This window comes from Mus caroli, unplaced genomic scaffold (genome assembly GCF_978045245.1).
Source record: "Mus caroli unplaced genomic scaffold, Mus_caroli_1 scaffold_10, whole genome shotgun sequence".
Lineage (NCBI taxonomy): Eukaryota > Metazoa > Chordata > Mammalia > Rodentia > Muridae > Mus > Mus caroli.
Genome location: NW_028227265.1, coordinates 102,969,829 through 102,995,305, shown reverse-complemented (window position 1 = coordinate 102,995,305; position 25,477 = coordinate 102,969,829). Strand labels below are relative to the sequence as shown.

At 51.2% G+C, this 25,477-nt stretch overlaps 1 protein-coding gene across 2 annotated transcripts in view; it reads left to right on the top strand.

The window, feature by feature from the left end:
* Window positions 1-237: 237 nt before the first annotated feature.
* Window positions 238-25,477, top strand: part of Adgra2 (adhesion G protein-coupled receptor A2) — a 37,805-nt gene continuing 12,565 nt past the window's right edge. For both annotated transcript variants that reach the window (XM_085844045.1, XM_021170573.3), the window contains exons 1-6: window positions 238-881; window positions 13,720-13,791; window positions 24,213-24,284; window positions 24,584-24,655; window positions 24,824-24,895; window positions 25,298-25,461. In XM_085844045.1, coding sequence (XP_085700171.1) covers window positions 490-881; window positions 13,720-13,791; window positions 24,213-24,284; window positions 24,584-24,655; window positions 24,824-24,895; window positions 25,298-25,461 — 844 coding nt within the window. In that variant the 5' untranslated portion in view covers window positions 238-489. The remainder of the gene's footprint in view (window positions 882-13,719; window positions 13,792-24,212; window positions 24,285-24,583; window positions 24,656-24,823; window positions 24,896-25,297; window positions 25,462-25,477) is intronic.

The window sequence follows — 25,477 nt, the reverse complement described above, 5'->3', positions numbered from 1 at the left end:
TCCTGGCCAGTAGAAAGAGTCAGGACAGGACAACAGTCTTAGTTCAGGGTAGGTGATGGGGTATAGGAGTGGGTGTCTGTTCAAGCTGTCTTCTAGGCTTGCACTTGAAGGAGGGCAGCCGCCTGGCAGGGTATCAGGCGGCGCTAGGGCCTCGCAGTGACGAGGCGGTGATGGAGGCGGGCGGGGGCTGGCGGCGGGAGCTGAGCGGCGCCTAGCTGCCCCCATCCATGGCACGGAGCTGCGGCAGCGGCGGCAGCAGCAACAGGAGCCCGGCACGATCCGCTAGGTCTCAGCCGCGCGCAGGGCGAGCCGGCCACGCGCAGGGACCAAGCTTCTGTCGGCTCCGAGCGCTGCGCTGAGACTCCGGCTGCGCTGCCCTGGGCCACCCGCGCTGCGCTGTCAGCTGCGCCCGCGTCCCTCCCGGCCCGGGTGCTCGCAAGCCATGCCCCCGGAGCGCCGCAGCGGGGACCCCGAGGCTTGCCTCCGCCCATGGCCCCCCGCCCCGCCCTCGGGCGCCCCGGGCTCCCGCTGAGCACTCCTCCCGCACGCCCGGGTCCCTCCGGCCGGCGAGCCGTCCGGCCCCTGCGCTGTAGGTCCCCGCGGGGCGATGGGTTGATGGGCGCGGGGGGACGCAGGATGCCGGTGCCTCCCGCGCGTTTGCTGCTGCTGCCGCTGCTGCCTTGTCTTCTGCTCTTGGCTCCTGGAACTCGGGGTGCGCCTGGCTGCCCAGTCCCTATCCGCGGTTGCAAGTGCTCTGGGGAGCGGCCCAAGGGACTAAGTGGCGGCGCCCACAACCCCGCTCGAAGGAGGGTGGTGTGCGGCGGTGGGGATCTCCCCGAACCTCCAGATCCCGGCCTTCTGCCAAACGGCACCATCACCTTGTGAGTACCCTAGTTTGTGCCGGGTAAGGTCAATTAGTGGGGCTTGGGGTGGGGGTGGGGAGCGACGATCTTGCCACTTGAGAGCCTGGGGAAAGTCTGAGTCAAGGCGACAACCGGGAAACTCGAAGTGCTAGGATCAGAGAAACCCCGGCATGGCCCCAGAACGAGAGGCATCGAGGAAGCCTGCTCACCTGCACAGGTGAAGTGCGGGTGGACGGTGGAGTGACCACTCCGTGTCCCTTGTCCCAGATTGGCTAGTGTTGCAGCCTTACGGGGCCCTGAGCTGGGTGAGAGTGGGATCGGCGTCAGGGACCCATTAGGTGGCTGTGGTCCTCACCACCTTTGAGGCTTCGGAGCCCGCATGACAGGGAGCCTGCTGGTTTCAGCTAGCTAGCCTGGTTCCTCTAACTGGGTAATAACCCAGTCTGCGGTGCCCCGCCCCGGGCCTTCGGAGCTCTGCTCCCAGCCGGGCTTCTTGGGCAGAGGGAGCCTGAGACCGAGCCTGAGACCGCTAAGCCTGTCCTTGGAATGCAGGCGCTTCTGATCTAAATGAAACACCCCGTGTCCTAACTCCTCTTGGGCTCTCTCCTATTGCGCATATAGTTTGGCTGTTTATCGATTAACTTAATTACTCAACGATTTGTTAGGAAAACCTGACTGAAGGGAGGCACGTGCCTCCCGGCCTCCTTCCACAGTTCTCCTTTCAAATCGGGGCCTGATTAAGCTCTTGTTTTCCTGGCCCGTGAGCGCCTGTGCTCTTTAACCGGAGTCTCAAGTCCGGGCAACCGCACACGGAGAGCCTCCCGCACCCCAGCGGTTTCCTGAGCTGACCATATGCTCCAAGCTCCATGCGCGACGTGGAGTTTAAGGGTCGTGCCCCGGCGGCGGCTCCTTGCTTTCCTGTTCAGGATCTAGCCTAAAAGCCGCTTCCCCTTCCCTGTCATCCTGACCCTGGAGAGAACCCTTTCTCCAAACCAGCCCAGGGCAGGGGCTGGTTTCATGATTGTACCCAGAACAATACAGTAAGTCCTGTGGCGGGTTCAGAGGCAGCTGGCTTCCTGACAGGACACAACTGGTCAGCTTGTGATGTTGGCCGGCTGGCCTGCATTTTCTCCATCCAGCTGGGCTCTGTGCCTCGCAGTGGAGACTGGATCTCTTCTCTCTCCCACCTCCATGCAAGCTCTGGCTTGCAGCCCTAGTGGCTGCTAAGGAGGTTCACAGTAGGTCTGAGTGTCGTGATGTTTAAGGGTGCTGGAAAACTTGGGCATTCCCCAGCCTACTTAGTTCTGGAGGAGGGAGGAAAAAAAAGTGCTTTGCTGTGAGAAATAGCTGGCCAGCGTTTGTGACACACAGCTGCACCGTGATAGCTCGCTCGCTCGGCAGGGGGTGGAGGTGATTTGTGTATGGGCACATGTTCCAGAGGCTCAGCGAACTCACATGTGTGGGAGCTGTCTCTTGTGTGTCTGTTGGTGGGGATTAGGGAATCCTAACATGGTCAAGGCAGAAGGGAAGGGAGGGGGAAAAAATAGAAAAGTGGTTTTGCAGGACATCTTAGACTGATTTGGCCACTAATGCTTTCCAGCCACGGCTAATTCCCATCTACGCCACTCAGAGGAGCGGGACCAGTTCTTGGTGAGAACATATCGTGGCAAAGTAGCTGCAGACTGGACTTACCTTCCTGCTCCAGCCTTAAGCCCTTCCCTAAGGAACGGCTCCTCTCTCCTCTGGGCCATTCACCTAGCTGGCTTACAGTACCTTCCAAAGAGACTGGTCCCCAGCCAGGCAGGACCCTGAAAAGGACAAGGGAGCCCAGTCACCCACCAGTCTGGAGTGTAATGGAATCTGAATCTCCCTCCAGATGTTTTTCTCAATTTTCCACATTTATGATCCTGATGGGTCTCCACCCAGCAGTCTCTGAAGTTAAAAAAAAAAAAAAAAAAAATCAAACTAGGATCTCAGTGGAAGGTAGGAAGGGGACTCAGTCCAAGCACACTGTCACGGCTCATCTTGAGATGAGACAGGAAGGCTGGAAAGGGGCTGCTGCTTCCAAGGAAGAGCATGGAAATCCCCTTACTTTTTAAAAATCATATTTATTGATATTTTATATGTTTGGGTGGTGTTGCCTGCATGTATGTCTGTGTGAGGGTGGCCGGTGTTGGTGCTATAGACAGTTGTTAGCGGCCGTGTGGTTGCTCAAGTCCTCTGGAAGGGCAGTCAGTGCTCTTAACCCACGGAGCCATCTCTCCAGGACTGGAAGCCCCCTTATAAGTGGGGAGTTTTGCTAGGTGTGGGGTTGGTGCTTGTAATCCTGGGGGAGGACATTGAGTTCCAAGCCATTCTGGGCTACACAGGGAGATCCTGTCTCAAACAAAACAAGACATTAGTCTTTTTCCCACACAGATCCCCACCACACACTTTTTTTTTTTTTTTTTTGCTTGTCATCAGGTAGAGCATCAGGACTTAAGCCAGCTGTTTGTGCCTTGTGGCTGTGTCCTCCCTCTTAGACATTTGCTACAGTCCCCTTCCAGAATGAGTCCCCAGCTGCCAGCCACAGGAACCCTCAAGATAGAAGCCAGGCAGATGCTTAGGGCTAGGACTCAAAGTGCCAGATAAGGTCCCTGTCTGCTAGGGGGCCCTCCCTGGAGCAGTCCTGTTTACCTCATTGAAAAATCCTTCCTCTGGCTCCGGTCGGCCCGTTATCTCGAGCCTGCCTTCTGTTTTTGTACACCACAGGTCCCCCTCTCCCTCACCCTTTGCTTTGTTTCCCCCATGGTGGACTTTCGTTTGCAGTTTTCCAGGAAAGCAGAGCTCTTGGCTTCCTTCCTGATCCATTTCTCACCCCACCCCCAGCCTCACCAGCCCAGTCTGCAGGGCAGCTGTGGGTACAGATGCCCAGAGCGAGAGCCCTTATGAGCCCTCGCTCTGAGCATGATGATCCTAGGGTAGGTAGCTTATGCTGGGGAGGATTTTGTTCTGAATGGGAACCTCCCCAAACTGAGCAGTGGCTAAAGGCCTGCTTTCTGGTCCTGAGCTCTGAGAGTTAAGAGGGGGGAGGAGGCCTGAGAATAAGGGATTCCAGGAAGGGCTGATAACAGATAAAGTACAGAAGGAAATCTCACCAGGAGCACCCCAGAGGACACCAGCCAGGGCCATAAATTCCTACTTCATCCGCACTGAAAAGGGTCTCAGAGATCAACAAGCCCAGGCCCACAATTTAAGGCTTTGTAGCTGAGGAAGTTAGAGGGATTGCTAGGTGGGATCAGTGTGGAATTAGCTCATAGGATCTTAGTGTTTCTACCAGATGAGGATCCTGCTATTCAGGATCTAGTGGATACAAATGCTGCTTTAAAAATCCATTTCTCTCCCCCCCACCCTGCCCCCGACCCCCACTCTCTGGCAGGACCAATGTCCTTTTGACCTGGGAACATTTCAGGCTGAGTGAGGAAGTGCAGACATGGGGTAAATCATTGTTCATCCCTTCAGAATAGGCAACCTGCTTGGCCTAAACAGATGTTCCTGTCCAGGGCGGAAGGGGCTGTCTGCACAGATATGCCCACTACTAGCTGGGTACTCATGTTTGAGAGTTTGATGGTCATGAATAGGGAGAGATAGGGTTCTTATTGGACCCTGTGCCATGCTCCTGCCTCGAGGTGGGAGGGGGGATGGCTCACGTGCAAAGATCTCCCTTGGGACTCTCAGCTCTGGCCTGGGATTCAATGCAAACCACCGGGATTGAGTTAGGAGAGTGTGGAGCAAAGTGTGCCAACCACCAAGCACACAGCCTTAGGGCAGTGGAAAGATGCTGGGTATAGGGGCGGGCCCAGCCTGCTTCCCCACCCCCTTCTCTTCTACCCTCTTTCCCCCATATGGTTCTCATAAGGTCTGGGCTCCGAGACAGCGGCCAGAGGAAGTGGCTGTGTACAGAGAGCTTTTGTGAGCAGGGGAGGGGGAGGGGGGAGTAGACAGAAAGAAGGAAAGAAAGGAGGGAAGAGGCCAGAGATGAGGGAGGGCTGAGGCTCTTAACACACTCCCAAGCACTTCAGGCTGAAGGTCTCACCTTGTGAACTCCTGGACCCTTTGCCTATCTCAAGTGAAGGCTCAGGAGAATCCCAGGGCCTCCTGACTCCGCCCACACACCTTCTTGAGGGGCTGTAGGTGGTGAGCCCCTGACTGTCCATGCTTGGTAGTCTTGAGAATGCCTATTCTCTAGACTCCTGGGGCAATGCGTGGTCCTGGTTTCGGAGAGCCCTGTGAGAAGAGCGGAACCACCAGGTATTGGGTGGAGAGATCCAAACCTGTGCTTTAGGCTGGAGGAGGCATTAGCCCCAGAGTGGAAAAGCCTGATAAAGCCTAAGGTCTCCTGTGCAGAGCTCCGCCCCTCCCTAGCTCACAAGCCTTCCTCTATCAAATTAGTGCTTCTGATTCCCTGTTACTAGACCATTATTTTCTGCATTGAAGAGACTGGGACCCATTATACTGGGTTCCAAAGACATACTTCAGCCCCAAGTGGTACCAGGACCTGACTAGGATGGGGTCATTTCTCTGGATTAAACAAGATATGTGAATGGACACTCTGACCCCTAAGGCCCTTTCTGCAGGCTCCTGTGGAATTGGTGTAGGGCCTGAGAACTCTCCCCATTGTGCAGACAAACCAGTATAATATGAATCTAATGTAGGTTGACTCTTAACATTTGGGGGTCATATTTATATATAAACTGAGAGATTATTTCTATGTTTATCCCACACGTGGGTCATAGGGACAAGACCCTCTCCTGCTTCTAAGTTGATCCGGGTCTTTCCACTCCTTTTATAGCCTCTGTCTGCTGCTTCACGGGAGCCCAGAGAGGGTAGGACAACTCCCCATTGTCAAACAGCCTTCCCAGGAGCAGTAACTCTCTCATCACCCCTAAGGGAGAGGCTGTACAGAGAGGAGAGGGGAGAAAAGTGAAGGGAAGTTGCCCTGGGCCAAGGAACCAGAAGGAAAATCCGGTGACCATCAGGAAGGGCCGCTGAGAGGGGCTGTTTATTTTCTTTCCCCCAGCCTGGCTGCTGTGTTCTATTTAGAGCTCAGACACTGACAGGACTGAGTTGCCTCCTCCCCTTCCTCCCTCCTCTGAGGGGCCCCCATCCTTCCCAAACTCCAGAACATTCCTTTGCTTTCAGGATCGGACCACAGAGAGGGAGGGCAAATGGGGTTGGGGGGAAGAGCAGAGAAACTGGAGGGAGCTGACACTGAGGCCCCATTCCCCCAACCCTAGTCTTCCCTGGGGAAGACACGATAGGGGCACATTGAGGTATGCAAGATGGATGGGGCCAGGTGAGGGCAGGCTATGGGTGACCTGAGGAGGGAGCTGTAGCCTGAGCAGGGGAGCAGGACGTCTCCCAGCTGGATAGGAAAGGAGAGGGATGGGCGCCCCTCTCACCCCAGCCTCCACCACTCCCAGGGTTGGTGTCTTGCTGGTATTGGGTGGAGAGATCCAAACCTGTGCTTTAGGCTGGAGGAGGCATTAGCCCCAGAGTGGAAAAGCCTGATAAAGCCTAAGGTCTCCTGTGCAGAGCTCCGCCCCTCCCTAGCTCACAAGCCTTCCTCTATCAAATTAGTGCTTCTGACTCCCTGTCACCTCTGCAGGTGACTTCAGAAGCACAGAGCTGAGTGCTACAGTTTAAATAAATAAAGGGGGCCCAAAAATTAGCTCTCCCTTTCTGTGCTTGAGTCAGGTCTCGGAGACAGAAGGAGTTAGTGGACAGAAGGAAATTTTAAAAAGATGTTTTGGGTTTGCTTTGTTTTGTTTTTAAGACAAGATCTCACTACGTAGCATTGGCTGGTGTTATAGCTCTGGCTGGCCTAAACTGGCTGTGTAGACCAGGCTGGCCCTGATTTGGCACAGCTGGCTCTGCATTGAACTCCATGGTCAATGAGTATCCCCGTCCTGGGAGCTCTGCTTACCCAGTTCGCTCAGCCTGTGTCTACTCATTTAACCCCCTGAAGCAGGTGAGAGATGAGGTCCTTGTCCCAAGAACCTTACAGCCTTGGAGACTAAGAGCATTGAGCTGTACAATGATGGGTGGTTCCAAATTAACACTAGGGAGGGAAGATGAAAGGACTAACTTCCATATAAGTATGAAGGATGGATCAGCCAGTGCGGGTTTTGCTCCTCTGAGACAGGAAGATCAAGAACAGCCTGGAATACACAGTGAGGCCCTGTCTCAGAAACCATGAAAAGGTAATAGCTAATTAATCCTTTGGGATTTATTTACTTACTTATTTATATATTTACTTACTTACTCACTTATTGGGTATCAAACCTAAGACCTTTTACACCCCAGCTCTGTTCACATTTTGAAGGAGTACTTTTCTTCCTCTATTAGCTTGGATCCCCACTGATAGGATTTTATCTCATAGCAGTAGTCAGTAGTCCTCTCTGTCCCACCCCCACCCCCTAAAATGTTTCTCCCTCTACTGTGTGAGTGTTTGATAGGTCTAGGGAATGAATGGATGAAAGTCTAGGTGTCTCTGTGTTCCTTGCACTCCAGCAAGAGAGCTGGGACCACAAAATCCCCACCAAGTCTCCTTCAGCACTTTCCACAGGCGCCTGTAGTGCTTTGTTAGAGGTTTCTGCCTATAGATTGGGTCCTAAAACTCAAAATCACTCCTTTCTCATATAAACCCAAATACCTTGGTTTTGCCCACTCCTTACCAAGTCGGGTGCCCTTGTAGAGATAGTTAGAAGAAGGAGACAAGACCTACAAAAAAGTTTAGTTAGAGGTAAGCAGAAAAGCAGGAGTCAGGATATAAGACAGTTTCTCCTTTGGTCTTGGTCTTGACCCATGGCTCTTTGACTTGCTCTGTGTCCAGGTTGAGGTTAGGGGTAGTGTCCAGACAGGGCTCTCTAGTACTGGAGAAAGGAGAGATCCACCCTGCTCTTCTATTGCCTGATGTCCTCCGGGACTGCCTGGGCAGGCTTCCAGCCAAGCAAAGCAGTGGTAAAGATGATCAGGAGTGGTCAGGGTGTGTCCTAGACACCAAGGGCAAATGCAAAGAGAAAGGAAGCCATGGAGGGGCAGCCATTAGGCTATATCCTTAACTATAAACATCATTGGTATGGCTCATTGATCAAGTAGGACATTTGGTCATGCAAATTAAGGATTGGTCCATGCTTCCAGTTTGTCGAATATGTTTATTTATGCTGGGGACCAGACAGGGGCTTCACACATATCAGGCAAGAGCTTTATCACCAAGTTATAAACCCTGGAATGGCATTTTTGTCCTAGAGGTGATGATTATATTTTAGGTTTCAGGCCCTGGAAATACTCAGAGGCCCCAAGCTCTATACTACAGAACAATCTGGAAGCTCAGGCTTCCCCTGGATGGTTCAGCATAGCTTATCAGGAAACAGACAATACCCCTCCCCCTCATTACTCAGCCCCCTAGTGCCACACACCAGCAGCGGGCATTGGTGCCAGGGCCTTCCCAGATTGTACAAAGCTGGTGAAGGTCTAAACCCCTGGCGCTCTGGGCCCTAGAGAGTGTCCATCCTGTGTCTGCTGAATCAGAGAAGGGAGACTCTCACACACGTTGACTTTCTTAGGCACGTGAGAACCTTTCGGTGCCGGCACATGTTGGTTCTAATAGAGCAGGGCCCACATGAGTCCTATGGGGTCGTTTTTGATGTGGGAGTGGTATCTGGTGAGTTCCTGTGGCTACCCAGAGGCCACAAGGACTCTCAGAGACGCCAACCGCTTGCTCCACTGGTGGTTACTCTCTTCACTCGCTTCCCTAAAATAGGGCCCCAACCCTGAGAGGATTCTGGAATGGCTTTGGTGTACCCAGTATTTGGCCTGATTTCAAACTCGAGAGTAGAGAAAAGGGGACCCCAGGGACTAGCCCTCCTTCCCATAGAAAGTTTGAGCTGAGGGCAAGGGGGTGGGTGGGAGCAGAAGCTAAAGATGTCTGCCTTTCCAGGGCTCTGTGGGGCCTTGTAGGGTTAGTGCGGTTGGAAGGGACTGCCAAGCTGGTTCCCTGTGAGGCAATATTGTGTGAGAGAAGTATAGCCCGAGGATGGATCTGACTGGGGAGTTTAAAGAAAACCCTAGCTGGTACTGTATATGGAATAGCTGGATGGAGCTGGGGGGGGGCGGGGGGGGGGGGACATAGTTCTCTCTCTCCTACCCAGACTGCTGCCCAAGCTTTTCTGAGACAGTCAACAATGGTGGGAATGTTTTTCTTTCCATTGGATAGAGCTGTGTGTGTACGTGAGGGTCTGTGTTCATTCCCTGCACTATCAGATCTGCAACTTCCTTTTTATTTGCCTACCTGTAACACCTCCAGACACACAAGACCCTGGTCTTCCTCCCCTGTATCAGTAAAAACAAGTTCCTAGGTCCCCACACTTGAAAATAAAAAACAAAAAAAAAAAAAAAAAAAAAAAAACAACAGCAACCCACAAATGCTCTCTGGATGCTGCAGGTTTAAAGTACAAATTCCTTGGCTCTCTTGGGGAAATTAGGGGATTGAGGGAATCAGGCCGTATAGCCAGCCATCTGCTGGGGTCTGTCAAAAGTGGCACTTCTGCCTGGAGGGGTGGAGCCCATTGGAAAAAAATTAAGAGTTGTTTGCCTCATGGCTGCCTGCGTGTGTGTGTGTGTGTGTGTGTGTGTGTGTGTGTGTGTATGTGTGTGTGTGTAGATCAGAATCATGGCCTCTGCATGTAGAAAATGTATGAGCTTCAAAGCTTTAGGGGCTGGCATTTGTGCTGGTCAAGCAGGAATCATGGGTTGCAGCTGTCCTCTACCTGCAGCCCTGCCTTTTCCCAGTACAGAGGCATGTAGAGGAGGCCAGTTATATACAGGAGGTCTCCTCCGCAGAATAGGGTAGGATGTGGTCTGGAGCTGGCCAGGCCAAGAGATGTATTATTTTGGTCCTGAGTTTTATCCTGGACTGCCTCACGGGCTGTTCGCCGCCTTCTGTGATGCTCCTGAACCCTACAATGTTAGGTGTGCACACTTAGAATGTAGCTGGTCTGAGCCAGGATGTGCTGGTAGGAGTGCAGGACACTCCAGATTCCAAAGATTTGTTACACACAGAGAAGTAAAACATCTAATGAATAATGTTGCAACTAGATTACAAGTTGAAATGAAAAGACGTTGGGCCGGGCATGGTGGTACACGCCTTTAATCCCAGCACTCAGGAGGCAGAGACAGGCGGATTTCTGAGTTTGAGGCCAGCCTGGTCTACAAAGTGAGTTCCAGGACAGCCAGGACTACACAGAGAAACCCTGCCTGGGGGGGGGGGGGGAGAAAAGACGTTGGGTATGTTGGGTTTAATCCGATTTTATTAAAATTAATTTTAAGCTTTAACAAGCTTTTTTTAAAAAGAGACTGATAGAAAATTTAAAGTTACACATTGTGGTTGATGTTCTATTTCCATGAGCCAGCTCTAAGTTAAAGGTTTGGGATATATGAAAGAGGTTAGGAAATGTAGGGCCTCCATCACCACTTATGAGCCCATCTGAACAGAGGTCTCACAGTGACCTGTTACTCCAGCTCCTCTGGCCTGCACAGGTACATGCACACCCATGCACACATCCACAGAGCAGATGCTCATACTCATCATTTAAAAATAATAACATTTTTAAAAGAGAGGGAAAGCAGGGCTGGCAAGATGGCCCAAAGGACAAGGGCACTTACCACTACCCCTGGAGCCCAAATTCTCATCTCAGAGACAGCATGTTAGAAGGGACAAACCTGCTTTTGCAGGTTGACCTCTGATATGAGTACTTTGATATGTTTCTTGCATGCATTCATGAATGTACGCATGCACGTGCACACACACACACACACACACACACACACACACACACACACACTACATGTATATGTGATGCTCCCGAACCCTACAATTATATATGTGTGTGTGTGTATGTATGTATATATGTGTGTGTGTGTGTGTGTGTGTATGAATGAAAGCAAGAATAGGAGGGAAAAAAGGAGAGAGGAAAAAGGATGGAAAACAGGAAAAGAGGGAATACATTTCTGTGGGTATGGACATGCATGTGGAAGTCAGAGGACAATGTTCAAGAGTCGCCTTCTTCTTCCGCTATGTTTATCCTGAGGGTCGAACTCGGGTCACCGGGCTTGGCAGCTAGTGCCTCTGTCCACTGAGCTGTCTCGCTGGCCCCTGGTGTAAGATGAAGGAAAAGATGCTTTTTAAAGATTGATTGATTTCCTTACTTAGTTATTATGAGATAGTCTTACTAGGTAGCTCTGGATGGCTTGGAACTCGGAGAGATTCACCTGCCTCTGCCTCCCAAGTGCTGGGATTAATGTTGGACACCACTACACCTGGTGTAGTGGTGTCCAACATTTACCTTTTAAAGATTTACCTTTTAAAAAGATTGTGCCTTTTTTTTCCTAAAGAGTAAAAAAATATGTTTTATGGGTGTGTGTTTATGTACATGTGTGTATATATGTACTGTGTGCATGCCTGCTGCCCAAAGAGGCCAGAAGAAGGCATTGGATCGCCTTGGAACTGGAATTGATCTTGAGAGAGTGCCACACTATGTATACCCTCAATGGCCTGAGCTCACTATATAGACTGGTCTGACCTCTAACTCAGAGAGTTCTGCCTCCACCTCGCCTCTCTCTCTGCCTCTCTGCCTCTCTGCCTCTCTGCCTCTCTGCCTCTCTGCCTCTCTGCCTCTCTGCCTCTCTGTGTTCTGCAATTACAGGCAGGCATTCACCACTAACTACACCCTGGTTAGTGTAGGATTTTTAATGTCAGGGGTTTTCTAACTGGAGTCCTCAATCCTGAGACATTCCTTAGAACTTAGACCAGTTTCTCACTCCAAGAGAACATCCATCTTCCAATCTTGAGCGCTCGCGTTCTCCGGGGCTTCTCTGTTTGTGAATCAGAGCTCTGTTCTGGCATCCTTACCCATAAAACAAGAAAAGGGGAGTTTCTTTGAAAAGCTCTTACTTTTCCCTATGTCTGAGCTATCGTTCGACTTTCATTTTGTTTTTGCTGTGTGTGTTGGGTCTGCACATATTAACTATATGCTCTATATTCTTACTCTGAGCTGTACCTCAGTTCTGATGTGATGGGCTTCTCCCCCCCACCCCCATGGTTTCCTCTGTACTGGAGGCTGTCTCTCAGTTCTTGATTCCTTCTTCCTCCTGTCTTAGCTCCCTGCATCCTCGTTACAAGTATGTGGCTTACAGCCGGCACCTTTAATGTGCTCTTTGAAATATCGTGATGGAGTGTGTGTGCGCACGTGAATGTGTGTGTGCAGAGCATTTTGGAAACCTAGTAATTTCCCCTAAGTCATCCTTCTGCTGGAAAACATTACCGTGCCACCCTTGGAAGGACTGTTAGACTATTGGACCGTACTGGGAGTTGGAAATGATCTACCTGGAGGGAAGAAAGAGATGAGGTATCTACCTCTTTCCATTGATCCAGCGACACCTCGTTCTCTTGCCTCCATCCTAGCCATTGTGGGGCCTGGGATATGGTCCAGTGGTGTACTTAGCATTCCAAAGGTCACGGACACTTGGAGGCTGGGGGTCCTTCTCTGCTTTGTTGAGCTATTCGTACCTATGAGGCTTGCAGTCAGATCTCTTTGACAGCTCCTCTACATTTGCTTCTTAGCCCCGTTTCTCTGTATACCGCAGAGCACAGAGGCCATCTACTCCAGAGCCGTCTTAAAGTTTGTACTTTGGTCCTCCAGCAAGTTTTCCACTAATAAGAACAAAGCAAAGAAGGGGGAAAACCTTTGCTTCAGTCCAGGGCTGCCAGGAGTTTAGGATGAGAGATCTCATTAAAGCTTTTCTAATAAGCAATTAACTGGAGGGTTGAGCCCTCTGGCTGGTCTGGAACTCCCTCCTCCTAACAAGAAGTCTGGGAGAGAGAGGCTGAGTGGGTGGGCCAAGATGAGGCTGGGGGCCTCTTTTTCCCTAGAATATAAACAATAAATAAACAAAGGTTGGAGCAGCGATTGCAAAGGGTTGGGGGCAGGGTGGGGGGAGGTCTGGTTTTCTATCAGATCCGGTGCTTCATCAGTCTTTCTACAGGTTGGGAAGACAAGGAGACAGTAGCAGTGCAGCCCCTCTGAACTGGAGACCTTGATGTCCCAGAGTGGGCACCTTCCAGTAGAGTCCTTAAGTCCAAGGAAAGAATTAGAAAGCTCGCTTCTACGGGATTTCCTTTGCACACCCCTTTCTCCCCGTCTTGTTTTGCTTGTTTGGTTTTTGTCTTGTGAGACTGGATCCCAGGTAGCCCAGGCTGGCCTAGAACTTATGGAATCGAGGATGACCTTAAGCTCCCACTCTCTTGCCTCTACCTCCCACACATTGGAACTGAAGGAGTGTGCATCCATGCAAGGCTTTAGGGTTCCTTTTCCGTCCCTGACCCAGATGAGGCCAGCCTCCCCATCACTATGCTCTAGATTTTGGATCAAGGGAGGGCTTCTGCAAGGACAGAGCTGGGGTGGGGGGCACTGGCAGGGGCTCCGTGGGGTTGAAAATGAGGTTCGAAATTGTAAACAAGCCATCACAACATCTACTGAGCCCTAACTCAAATTAGGTCCAGTCTACGGGCCCTTTACTGCTTCCTTGGGAGAAATGTATGGCTTGAGGCTCTCACTATGGCTAGACTGTTGCATCAGCTGCTCCCTATATATAAAACCTCCTAGAGTAGCAGGTAGGGTCCCTGCTTCATAACTCTAAGTGGCAACATTTACATAGTGCCGCACGGCCATCTTGGGAACCTGGGTCCCTGCTCTGTCTGCACTTGGCACTGCCTAGCTTCTAATAGCGCGTATCTATGTTCCTTCTGTCCCTTCAGGCTCTTGAGCAACAACAAGATTACTGGGCTCCGCAATGGATCCTTCTTGGGACTGTCCCTGTTGGAGAAGTTGTAAGTGCTGGAAGTATTGGGGCAAGGTGGGGCAGGGGGTGGGGTGGCATGATAACAAAGGGTAGGATGGTCACTCTGGGGAGGAAGAGGTAGAGAGGGACTGGGACCTGCAGAGCCAGAGCTAGTTTAGATGACAGAGCTGCTGGTCTGGGAGAGGAAGCAACTGGCTTTTCAGTAGGGACTGCCTGGTGATCTAGGCAAAGTAAGGTCTCTTCCCTGATCTAGGCAGAGGTGGGGCAAAGGGAAGCTCATTAATACTCTTTAATGAGCAATTAGCTAAGAGGTCTGAGTGAGCCCTCTAGCCAACCTCCCAGTTTCCCCCAGCTGGCAGCCCAGCATGAAATGGCTGAGGGAGACTTAATGTGATTGAGCACCCTTTCCTCCATCCAGAAAAACAAACCAACAACCAGGGCCTGGACTGAGGGTGCAGAGCTCAGGCACGTCTGAGGCTCGCACACCCCCTCCCCCACCGATTTCAAGGTGCACTTGGAAAGAAGTGTCCTTACTCCCTCCTTGAGACCCTCAGCCCATTCTGATGACCCCTGGGGCTGGTTAGGGACCTTTGGTGGGAGAGTTATTGAGCAGGAGCCAGGGGGCCACGGAAATTAGAGATGTGAGACCATAGAAGGCTGAGGGCTCCGCTGTGCCCGAGGGCTGGACTAAGTCACTTAACCTGCCAGGTGAGAGTTTGCATCAACCAACGGCCGTACTTCCAGAACCCAGCCTAGGCCATCACTTTGGGTTCTTGTCCCCCTCTACCCATGTCCCCAGCCTTCCTAATGCCCTAAGGCCCTTCAATACAGGGCCTTATGTTGTGATGACCCCCATAGAATTATTTTCATTGCCTCTGCATACCTGTAGTTTTGCTACTGTTGTGAATCATAATGTAAATATGATTTCCGATAGTCTTAGGTAATCTGTGAGGAAGGGTCATTTGATCCACAGGTCAAGAATCACTGCCTTATATGAAAGAATCCTGGGCTCTTGTTCTCTCTCGGGAACTGATTCTTGTTTTCTTTTCCACCCATATCCTCCTCTGGAACCTCTGGCATCCTTCTCCGAGGCATTCCTAATTCATGCACTAGGGCCCTTGACTCCCTCTTATACCATTTGGTTCCAAAGCCTTGGGTCAGTGTGATGTAAAATACAAACAGAGAAGGGTGACACTGGTGTGCTGGAGATCATGCGCAATCTGTACATGTGACCTCAGAGGAGTCTGAGGGCCTCTTTCAGACAACTTCAAAGGAAGTGTTAGCCGAGCAGTGGTGACACACACCTTTAATCCCAGTACTTGGGAGGCAGAGGCAGTGGATTTCTGTGTTCGAGGCCAGCCTGGTCTACAGAGTGATTTCCCAGACAGCCAGGGCTATACGGAGAAACCCTGTCTCGAAAACAACAACAGCAACAACACAAACAAACAAAGGAGGTGTCATCAAGACTAGAAAGTTCAAGGGCAACAGACAGGTAGAATCCGCTTAACCATGTTCTGCTTTCTTATAAAAGCCCCTTCCCTCCCACCCGATTCACAGGGGAAGTGAAAAGTTTGCTAAATCCACCAAGGTGTTCTTGGTGGGAGACAAGAGTGGTCAAGTCCACGTGGGTTCCTAAAACTCTAATCTGGGGCAGGCCAGGAATAGAAGGCCCTGGGAGGGAGGTGAGGGTGGTATGGTGTGGTGTAGGGCTGTATGTCTGTGTTCAGGGTCCTCTGGCTCTGCAGCTCCTATCTGTGATAATGACAGAAGGCTAGCTTCTAGCTCAGGTCTGAGGCTCAAAGAAATCCTCGCCCCCCCCCCCACCCCCAGATGGTGCCATTGACATAGAATGCTGCACAGCACGGTTCTAGAGGGAGCCTGGGTCCCCACTCCATCCACAGTCTGCACCATCCAGCTTTTAATAGCATATTCTGTTTGGATTCTTTTTTTTTTTTTTTTTTTTTTGAGATAGCCTTGTGATTGTAGCCCAGGCTAGCCCTGGGCTCTGAAGCCTCCTGCTTTAGCCCACTAAATGCTAGGATTACAAGTGAGGGAAGAAGTTCATCCTTCCGTATGTGATTGAGCATTTGGGAACAGATCTGTCTTGATTTGTCTCTTTTCCAAGACAGGCTTTCTCTGTGCAGCCCTGGCTGTCCTGAACTCGTACTGTAGACCAGGCTGGCCTCAAGCTTAGAGATCCACCTGCCTCTGCCTCCCGGGTGCTGGGATTCAAAGTGTGTGTACCACCACCACCACCACCACCACCACCAGGTTTTTTATGTCTTGATTTAAAGAGGGCAAGAAACCAAACATCTCTGCAGGGGTCTTTTGGGAGAAAGGCAAGCCTATATGTTTTCCTTCCTGGCACCCATGGTTGAGCACATCTGTGAATCTCAAGCGGCCCTTCCGACATCTCCCATCTGTCTTCTTGTTTCCTGTGTCCTCTTTTCCTTCAGAGACACCATGGCTACCTATTCTCCTTTCTACCTGTACAAAGTACCAAATTAGGCTCTTCTCCCCAGCACCACGGACAGGGAGCCTGCAGCCAGGGTCCTTCAGAGGAAGTACCTGAAAAGAGGTCTTGATTGCCAAGGCGTTGACTAACCAGCTATGCCATGAGAAAAGACACGGCAAGAATTCCCACTCTGAGGCCTCAAACCTTAGGTTCAGTTCCCAGTGTTATGTTTCATAAGAAGATAAGGTGAGAAGGAATATGTGTGGTGGAGGTGTAGTTAGGTGTGGGGGAAGGGGGTGCCTCCGAGGCCCCAGCCACACCATGGCATAGTACAAAATAGAGTTTATCCAGGGCATTGGGGGGGGGTGCGGAGTTGAGAGGATAGTAGAGACAGAGAAATGCAGAGAGAGGGAGTCAGGGAGTAGAGAAGTAGAGGAGGAGAGGCCAGCCATGAGCTCCTGGAGAGAAAGGGGGAAAAGGGGGGAGGGGTGAGAGGACAGAGCAAGAGAGAGAGGAGGGGCAAGCAGCCCCTTTTATAGTGAGTCAGGCACACCTAGCTGTTGCCAGGTAACTGTGGGGCAGAGCTTAGACAAAATGCTATCACCCAGCACCTGTAAACTAGATGTGGTAGCAAATGCCTATAACTCCTGAGGACCATGAGTTCAGGGTTATCCTCTGATACAGTAAGTATGAATCCAACCGGAATTATATGCGAATATAATTATAAATTGTTTGCAGAGGCGAAATGAGCTCTCAGCTCTTTGGGGATGCAGACTGAGTTCAAGGCCAGTGTAAGATATAGTCAACTCCATCTCAAAAAAGGAAGACAAAGAAGAAGAAAGGGAAAAAAAATGCCTAGAGCAGTGGTTCTCAACCTGTGGGTCTCGACAGGGAAAGATGCTACCGTCTTGGGCTAGAATTTCCTCTTAATAAAGATATTTTTCTCCTGAGCCTTCAGCTGATTACAGGATATCCAACTGCATTGTTGAAGGGGTCTCGTTAAGGCCATCTGCAGAACACCTCCACGGGGCACTCATGTTAGCAAGATCTAACATTAGTGGTTTGTATGTTGTTTTGATATGGGAGTCTCACCGAGTAGCTCAGGATGGCCTTGAAATGCTGTATTCAAATGACTCTCCCCATAAGGAGCCAGTCCTGTAAGTACGCACCACAACACACAGCCAGATGGGTGTATGACCCACCACTGTGCTAAGGTAGGGAGAAGGCCCATAAGGAATGCAAGCCCTGGGTCCCATTCCTGAACTTGGTAAATCACTGGGTCAGATAGGGCCTGGGAGTTTTACCCAGCAGGAAAGGAGTTCTCATGCTCATCTGAGCTTGGGAGCCAACGCACCAGATGACCCCCAGACTGTGGGCCTATTCATCACAACTGTGACATCGTAGCCTGGTGTGTAGTTGGTGTCCAGGAAACACTGATCCCTCTGTCCAGTGGGAGGTCTCGGATGTCTAGGCATGGGCAGCTGAGACCATGTCCATTCCACATCCCACGATCTGCAGGCATCCTGTCCTATGGGAGGTTTGGGATCTGGTCTAGTCACTGCAGTGGTAAGCTGAGAGCCCATCAGGTCTTTGCAAATGGATGAAAGGGTGTGTGTGTGTGTGTGTGTGTGTGTGTGTGTGTGTGTGTGTGTGCATGTGTGTGTGTGTCGGTGACAGGGACATCAGCGTGAATGTGACATTGGAGGACAGAAGAAGAGAAGCGGAGTGCATGCAGAAGTGGCTGTGTTTAGAGGATCTTAGTGGCTCACACCTTTTATCCCAGCACTTGGGAGATAGAGATGGGTCTCTAAGTTCGAGGCTAGCCTGATCAATGGGGTGAATTCCTGGACAGCCAAGGCTACACAGAGAAACTCTGTCTTGAAAAACACAAAAAGAAAGGATCTTAGTGGTGGATCTAGGATCCAGGGGGACTCTATCTCTATCAATTGGGTATGATGAACCAAAAATCCTGTCTGCCACAGGAAGCTCATGGACAGCCCAGGGACTGTATAGAAGGACCAGATGTTCCTAAAGCACTTTTCCTTATGGCCCCTCAGCCTGACTCAGCCTGTTTGTGACTCAAAGGAAAGACATTTGGGACAGGGGAGAAACTGACAAAAGCGTACGCCAGGGCTAGCTGTGGTAGCCAGACGTAGTAGAACACTTGTAATCCCAGCCCCGGGGAGGGAAGCAGAGGCAGAGATGCTGTTGCAAGTTTGAGGATGGCTTAGAACTCATCGTGTGGACCAGGCTAGGCTGGGCTACATAGCTTTACAGAAAACCATCTCAAAACAAACCAATAAAAGGCTCAGGATCAAATCCCGTTCTTTTCCTTTGTTTTTGAGCGCTTCCACAAGATGAGTTAGTTCATTGATACAGTACTTCTGAGCATAGACTTTCCCAGTGAAGGCAGTGCTCTTCCTTTGTAAAGACTTCTGTACATCGTAAGGTATTTGCTATGTGTAGTTGTCCAGACTTCCCATCATGTGTCTTTCTTTTGTATGTTGAGGGACTTATATGAAGACCAGAGGACATCTTACTGGGGTCCACCACATAGGTTTTGAGGCTAAGATGCAAGCTTAGTGGCAAGTACCTTTCCCTTCAGAGCCGTTTTGCAAGCCCCAGTTGTTCTGAGACCCTAAAACTCCGTGTGTAGTCCAAGGTCCTCTGGAGTACTGAGACTACAGATGCAATCAGCTGTGTGTCAGCCACTAAGCCCAGCTCTCGTCGTTTGTGGTGCTGGTGATGTATTGGTTAGTGCCCCACACACGCTAAACAAGTAGTGTGCCATAGAGCCACCCCCACCCTCTCGTGGAGGGCTCCTTCCTTGTATGTGTCTCCATCTGGATCCTCCACCAAGCACATGCAACGAGGAACGGGTTGGTAGATAAATCTTCAGGGCTCTATGAAGATGCCTCCATGGAACCACTGGACAGACATGCCCCAGAAGAGGTCAAGGGAGAGAGAGAGAGACTGAGTATGCAGAAGGGTGTGAGACTCCACGTGGATGTGGACCCACGGAGGCTTGTGTGAGGCTGGAGCAGAGGGCCCAAGGAGGGGAGCTCGCTCTGCTCGGGCGTGATTTGTCATTGCCTAATGAGATTAATGAGCCCTGAGGGCTGGTATGCAGAGGGTGCCGGGGCACTCATTAGAAGCAGATGCTCATGGGAACGAAGAGGGCAGCTCTCTAGCCAGGTGGTTTCCATTAATCTGTGGGCGGGGCCAAGGGTGAGGCCTGGGGCTCTGTCTCTCCATTCCATACTTGTTCCCACTAACACTGGGGAGGGATGACAAGGAGAAGCTGTCCTGGCCTCCAGTACAGCTGAAGCCCTGGGGGATGGCTAACAAAGTCAGGGACAGCCCCCTCTTGTTTGCCTCCGTCAGCATAAGTGCCGGGCACAGTGTATGTGCTCAATAAATACCTGTAGGTTTCAGGAGCAGAAGCCCTGGAGATGGTGGGAAGGTGAGAGGCTGGGACCATAATGGGTTTCCTTGACCACAAGATCCTTTTTTTTTTCCTTCCCCGAGCAACCTCTATACCTGCAGGGGTGTTCTGGCCAGTTTTGCAGCCAGCGTGCGCTTTCGAGTTGAACTCTGGAAACCTTGTAGGGCTCAGGGCAAGTTGCTGTGTGGCCAGCAAGCCTATAATTTGGTTTCCAGACCTACAAGCAGGGAGGTCTGTGGGGGCTAAGAGGAGCGAATTCTGTGCAACCCTACTCTGCCTGGACAGTGTGTGAGAGCATACATACATAGTCATACACACATAGTCACACACACATAGTCACACATACATAGTCACACACACATAGTCACGTCAGCTCGCACTTTTGACAACTCCAACGTGATGTAATTTATATCGCCCATTGAAAGTGCATGATCCAGTGGGCCCTGATATATTTCAGAAAATTGTGTAACCGTCGCTGTCATCTAATTTTAGAACATTTTCATCATCCACAAAAGAAAACTTGAATCATTAACTGTCGGTCTCCGTTCCTCTGCCAGACTTAAGCAACCACTAATATCCTTCCCATCTTTATGGAGTTGCCTGTTCTGGACATGTATAAATAGACATATAATATATAATCTTTTATAACTAGATCCTCTCAGCCCATGTTAACATTTTCCAGGTTCATCCTTGCTTTATCAGCACGGGTTCCCCTTTGTGGGCAAATAATAAGTAGCTCACTGACTGAACATACTGTACTTTAAATCTTTTACTTATTTATACATTGATGGATACATGACATTTTTGTCTTTTAGGCTATTATGATGGAGTTCTTTCGGGAACTTTTACCTGGTGGGCCTTTTGTTTTGTTTTGCTTTGGCTTCTGCTTGTTTTTGGGTTTTTGGAGACAGGTTCTGGTTAGATAGCGGTGGCCTGGCCTCAAAACTCACAGTCCTCCTGCTCCAGCTTCCTAAGTGCCAGGATCGAAGGTTGGAATCACCACCACGGCCAGCTTTGATCTCTCCCTGCTGCGCGCCCACACTCAGGTTGTGGAAAACTCACAGGGCATGACTGCCCTAGAAGTCTCCATCTACCTTTGCTGTCAGGGGTCCCTCCCTTCATGCTGACACTCATAGTGGGAGAAGGGTGTGTCTGGAGTCAGGGAAGCTAGCATATGATCAAGATTGGACAAAAGGCAATGGGGATAGGGACACTCTGTTGGTGCAGCACATCTTCCCCAGGTCCAGAGCTCTGTGGAAATAAATGGGGAATCATGCAATCCATATTCTAGAAACAGCTCTGTGTCCCTCGACTGGTTACTTTGGCTTGTGACCTCAGCTAGTTAATTAATGGGGGATTAGCTTAATCTGGAGCTAGGGTCTCTCTCTCTCTCTCTCTCTCTCTCTCTCTCTCTCTCTCTCTTAACCATGGTCTTGCTATGTAGACTAGGCTATCTGAAACTCATAGAGGTCTACTTGTCTGTGCCTCCTGAGTGCTGGGAGAGTGTTTTTCATTGTGGGGTGGAACTCAGGGCTTACACATGAGGTAAGAGCTCTCTCCCACTAAGCCCCAACCTCAGCTCTGTGGAGCTAGGGTTCTTCCACAGCCCTTCAAGACCATGTGCCCAGTGTTAAGTGTAGAACATTCTTCTAGGGTGGGAGTCCAGGCCTTCATCAGCTTTCCCCAACAGTATTAAACAGGAAGGGTTCAGAACAGCCAATTGAAAAGAGCCTTGGATTTCTAAAACATACAGTTCCTAGGGTAGCATTTCCTCCCGTCCCTGGGGAGGTACAGCCCTGAGCCATTTCCCTTATTCGGGGTCCAGGAGACTTGGCTTGTCCCTAGGCCCACTGGACTGTCAGGGTTCAGCCCAAGAAGCAGTCCCCCTTGCATTTGCCCCCAAAACCTGGGGTCCCAGGGAACTAACTACAAGAGACCATCTTGGTCACCTCTGAGCCGGACTTGAAGAAAGGGAAAGACCCACTGCCTGTCTCTGTGGAAGCTGCCCTATAGAGAGGGCCTTGAGTGGCTCAGCTGCAGGAAACAGGGCAAGGAGAGGGGCTGGGGCCCCAGGGCTGCCTTGCTCCCATCTGCAGAGCATCAGTGGGACAGGCGGGTGGGGTTCACGGGGTGGGGTTGAGGGGGGGAGGAGGAAATGAGAATAAACACAAGTGAGCAGAGAGGGAAGGGGCGGGGGGCTGCCCCTTTGGCAGCCCATGAAGGGAAGTGACACACAATGAGGAATGTGTTTCCCTCTACCCGCCCCTGCAAGGGGGTGGAGGCAGATCCCTGAGAATGGCCAGACCCCAGCAGAGGCCAGGGGGCACAGGCTGGATCAACAGAAGAGGGTGGGATGGAAGGGTGGAGCCTGACAGTCAAGGGGGTGCGTGGTGATACACAGGAAGGGCAGTCCTGGGCAGGGGGACTTACTCTGTCCTCTTGACTGGGCATTCGGGCAATCTAGGGCCAGGCCAGGGCCTTCCACATTCTCAGCTTATGCCTAGCACCACCAAGGCACCGCCCCACAGCTGGGGCTTTCTCTAGGCTTTCTCTAGCCCTGATGTTACCCCTTCTTCCTTACCGCAACTCACCTTCATCCACGTCTTTGGTGTGAGAGGAAGCTGAGGTACAAACAGCCTAAGTGGAGCTTCATCTCTGCCTCTTGTCTCTCAGTGTTTCTTTCCCCAACAGGGACTGCACAAACAGGCCTCCTGGTGGGACAGCACCTCCCCATCCCCAGACACCCATTTCCTCTTACCCAGCAGGGACATAGCTCAGTTAACTCTCTCCTGTCCATAATTCAGAGCTGTCTCCAAGGCCTTCAGCCTTGGCTGGGATGGCTGAGCTTTGGAAACCACGTTGACCCCAAGTTGACCCCCAGATATCTTTGTCAGATTTCTGTCTTCCCCTCCAGGAATGGCTTGTCACCCACTCCCTGCTTCCTGGCTTCCCAGGCTCTCTTAAGTAGGAGCAGAAAAGATGACCCTTAGTGCTATAGGCAGCCTCAGTTTCAGTCTGTGTTAGTTTAGAAAAGATGGGGTGGGGGTGGGGGGTTGGTGGAACCTTGGGTAGGTGGAGCCTTGGGTAGGTGGGTCATGATCTGTAGCCCTCCGTAGCCATGCACAGCATAGAGGATAATGCAGAAGATGAGTAGACTGGTACCCAGTTTGGCCCTTAGTGTGGAGGCCTGCATGGTAGGTATGGGCTGATGCATTAGATAGGCATGTCCTCCTGGTTGGGGGCGTGGGGGGGGGCACTGCAGCAGCTGGGGAGGGGAGGAAAGGGAAGGTCAAGAGTTGAATTCCTGCATCATGTTTGAGCCCCTGAACTGGGAGTCAGAGGCTGCTGTGAGACTCATCTGCGATACATTTCTTCATATGGAGTGGGGATGACTCTCAGGAGCCATCATCCATCCTGCTGTGACCTGCTCAGCCTGAAGGCAGCTTCCTTGCCACCTCCTGGCAACAGTGGGGGTGTGGGAGTGGGGCACGAGACTGAAGACATTGCATAGGTTTTATTAGCCCTGGGCCTCATCTGGACCCATGACTGGCTTAGCTTGGAGCTGTACAGGGGCACAGCACGGCTGGGGGCATTGCCCACTCACCAGCCTTACTGCCCTTTTCCTCACAGGTGAGAGAGAAAGGGGAAGGGGGGGCAGAACGAGCGCTGTTGGAATAGAATAACTGGAAAACTTCCTCTGATTGACTTGGGATAGCTATTTCAAAGGCTCCCCAGAGCTGCCCTCTGTGATCTCGAGTGGCTCTGTTGAACGACCATAGGAAACCAGGTCTTCTATTTCTTAATGCAAAGCTTTCTCTAACCCACTGTCCCTGCTTCCCCATCCAAAGCCCTTCCTATCTCATGTCCTGCCTCCTGTATCATCTCAGATATGTTGACATAAAACACAGCTCTTGTCCCAAAGGAGTAAGACGTAGATGGTTCTGAGCCACAGATGGGTGACCATGGCCCAGGGGAATGGATTCCACTTGCCCCAAATGACATGGAAGAGGTGACATAAACTTTATAGTCCCAGAACAGAGAAATCGATAAATCGATGCATTTACCAAATGAGTGAAAACAGGTAGATATTACAGCAGAGTGGAGAGATCAGCCGTTCTAGGCTTCAGATGCTATCTGTGGACATTCTTAGCTTTGGGTTATCTGCTAAGTCACAAAGGTCTTAGCTTTGGCTGAATACAGAGTAGCTATTAAGGGAACTAAAGATAGCCCAAGATAATTGTGGCTTTCCATTTGTGACACAGCTCTCTGTCATCATTAGACAAGTGACCAGTGAATTAGTCCATGGGGGCTTCAGTGCAGATTTGTCCTTTTTTCACGGGACTTTAGCTCACAGACATTTCTCTGACCAGTACGCCTTACTGGTGACTATTGAGGCTGAAGAGACCCATTGGGTGGGGTTTAGGAAAGCAGATGTAGAAAGAAACCAAGCTCCACAGAGAGACAGCAATTGGGGTGACAAAATGTCCCACCCAAGGAGCAGGGCATCCTTCAGACAAAAGTGTAAAGGTCTCCTCACTGCTTCCCACAGGGACCTGAGGAGCAATGTCATCAGCACCGTGCAGCCTGGAGCCTTCCTAGGTCTGGGAGAGCTAAAACGCTTGTGAGTAGCATGCCCTGCCCACTCTACGCACAGCCCCTCTCCTTATCCACAAAGAAATTCCCAGATACCCCCAGCACCCACCCCTAGTACCAACCCTGCCCTGTCCCTTCTCAGACACCCAGCCTTTCCTCAGTACATTGTCTGAGGCCAAATGTGGAGGTGTTTCCAGCTTGCTGTGGCATTGGGCCCAAGCCTACTGCCCACAGAATCTCCTGCTGAATGTCTCCGAAGAGAATCTTCATCCTGAAGTATTTGAGGGTTTGCTGAGTTGGTGTGTGTGTGTCTGTCTCTCTCTCTAGAGATCTCTCCAACAATCGGATTGGCTGTCTCACCTCTGAGACATTTCAAGGGCTCCCTAGACTTCTCAGACTGTAAGTGATAGGCCTCAGAGAGGGGGAGGGAGAGAAATGCGGAAAGGGAGGGGAGAGGAGGACCTGGGAGGAAAAAGGCTGGGCCAGACCCATTTCTCCTTCCATCTGGCTCTGGCTCGTCCCAGGGGGTCCCTGAGATCTTATCTCACCCTTCCATGCCCTCTGCAGAAACATATCTGGAAACATCTACTCTAGTCTGCAACCTGGGGTCTTTGATGAGCTGCCAGCCCTTAAAATTGTGTGAGTATCTTTCCCAATACAGGAACAGTCCCCACCTCCACCCCCATCTCTTCCTCTGCCTAGAATGGAGACATTTGGAACCAGGGACTCAGCCCTTGCCTTACCCCTCAAGAAACTCCCAGATCCTGTGAGCAACCACCTTACCTGCCCACCACCCCACACTGCCCCTTCTCAAACTCCCATTCTTTATTCAACACATTGATTGATTGTGTGGCCATTTCTAGCCCCGAGGGGGGGTGGGGGAGCATCATGCCTGTTGGTTAGGCAGACTGTCAGAAGTGCCCCCAAATTAGTCATATCCTGGGCAGCAGGGCACACATGTATCCAAGGTTGTCTTCTCCAGCCCTTACCTGCTTAGCCTCATCCGTGTGAGCCCACACTGTTCCCTGTGCCTGCCCGCAGGGACTTTGGTACTGAGTTTCTGACCTGTGACTGCCGCCTGCGCTGGCTGCTGCCCTGGGCCCGGAATCACTCCCTGCAGCTATCTGAGCGCACACTCTGTGCCTACCCCAGTGCCCTGCACGCCCACGCCCTGAGCAGCCTCCAGGAGTCCCAGTTCCGCTGTGGTGAGAAACCTGTCCC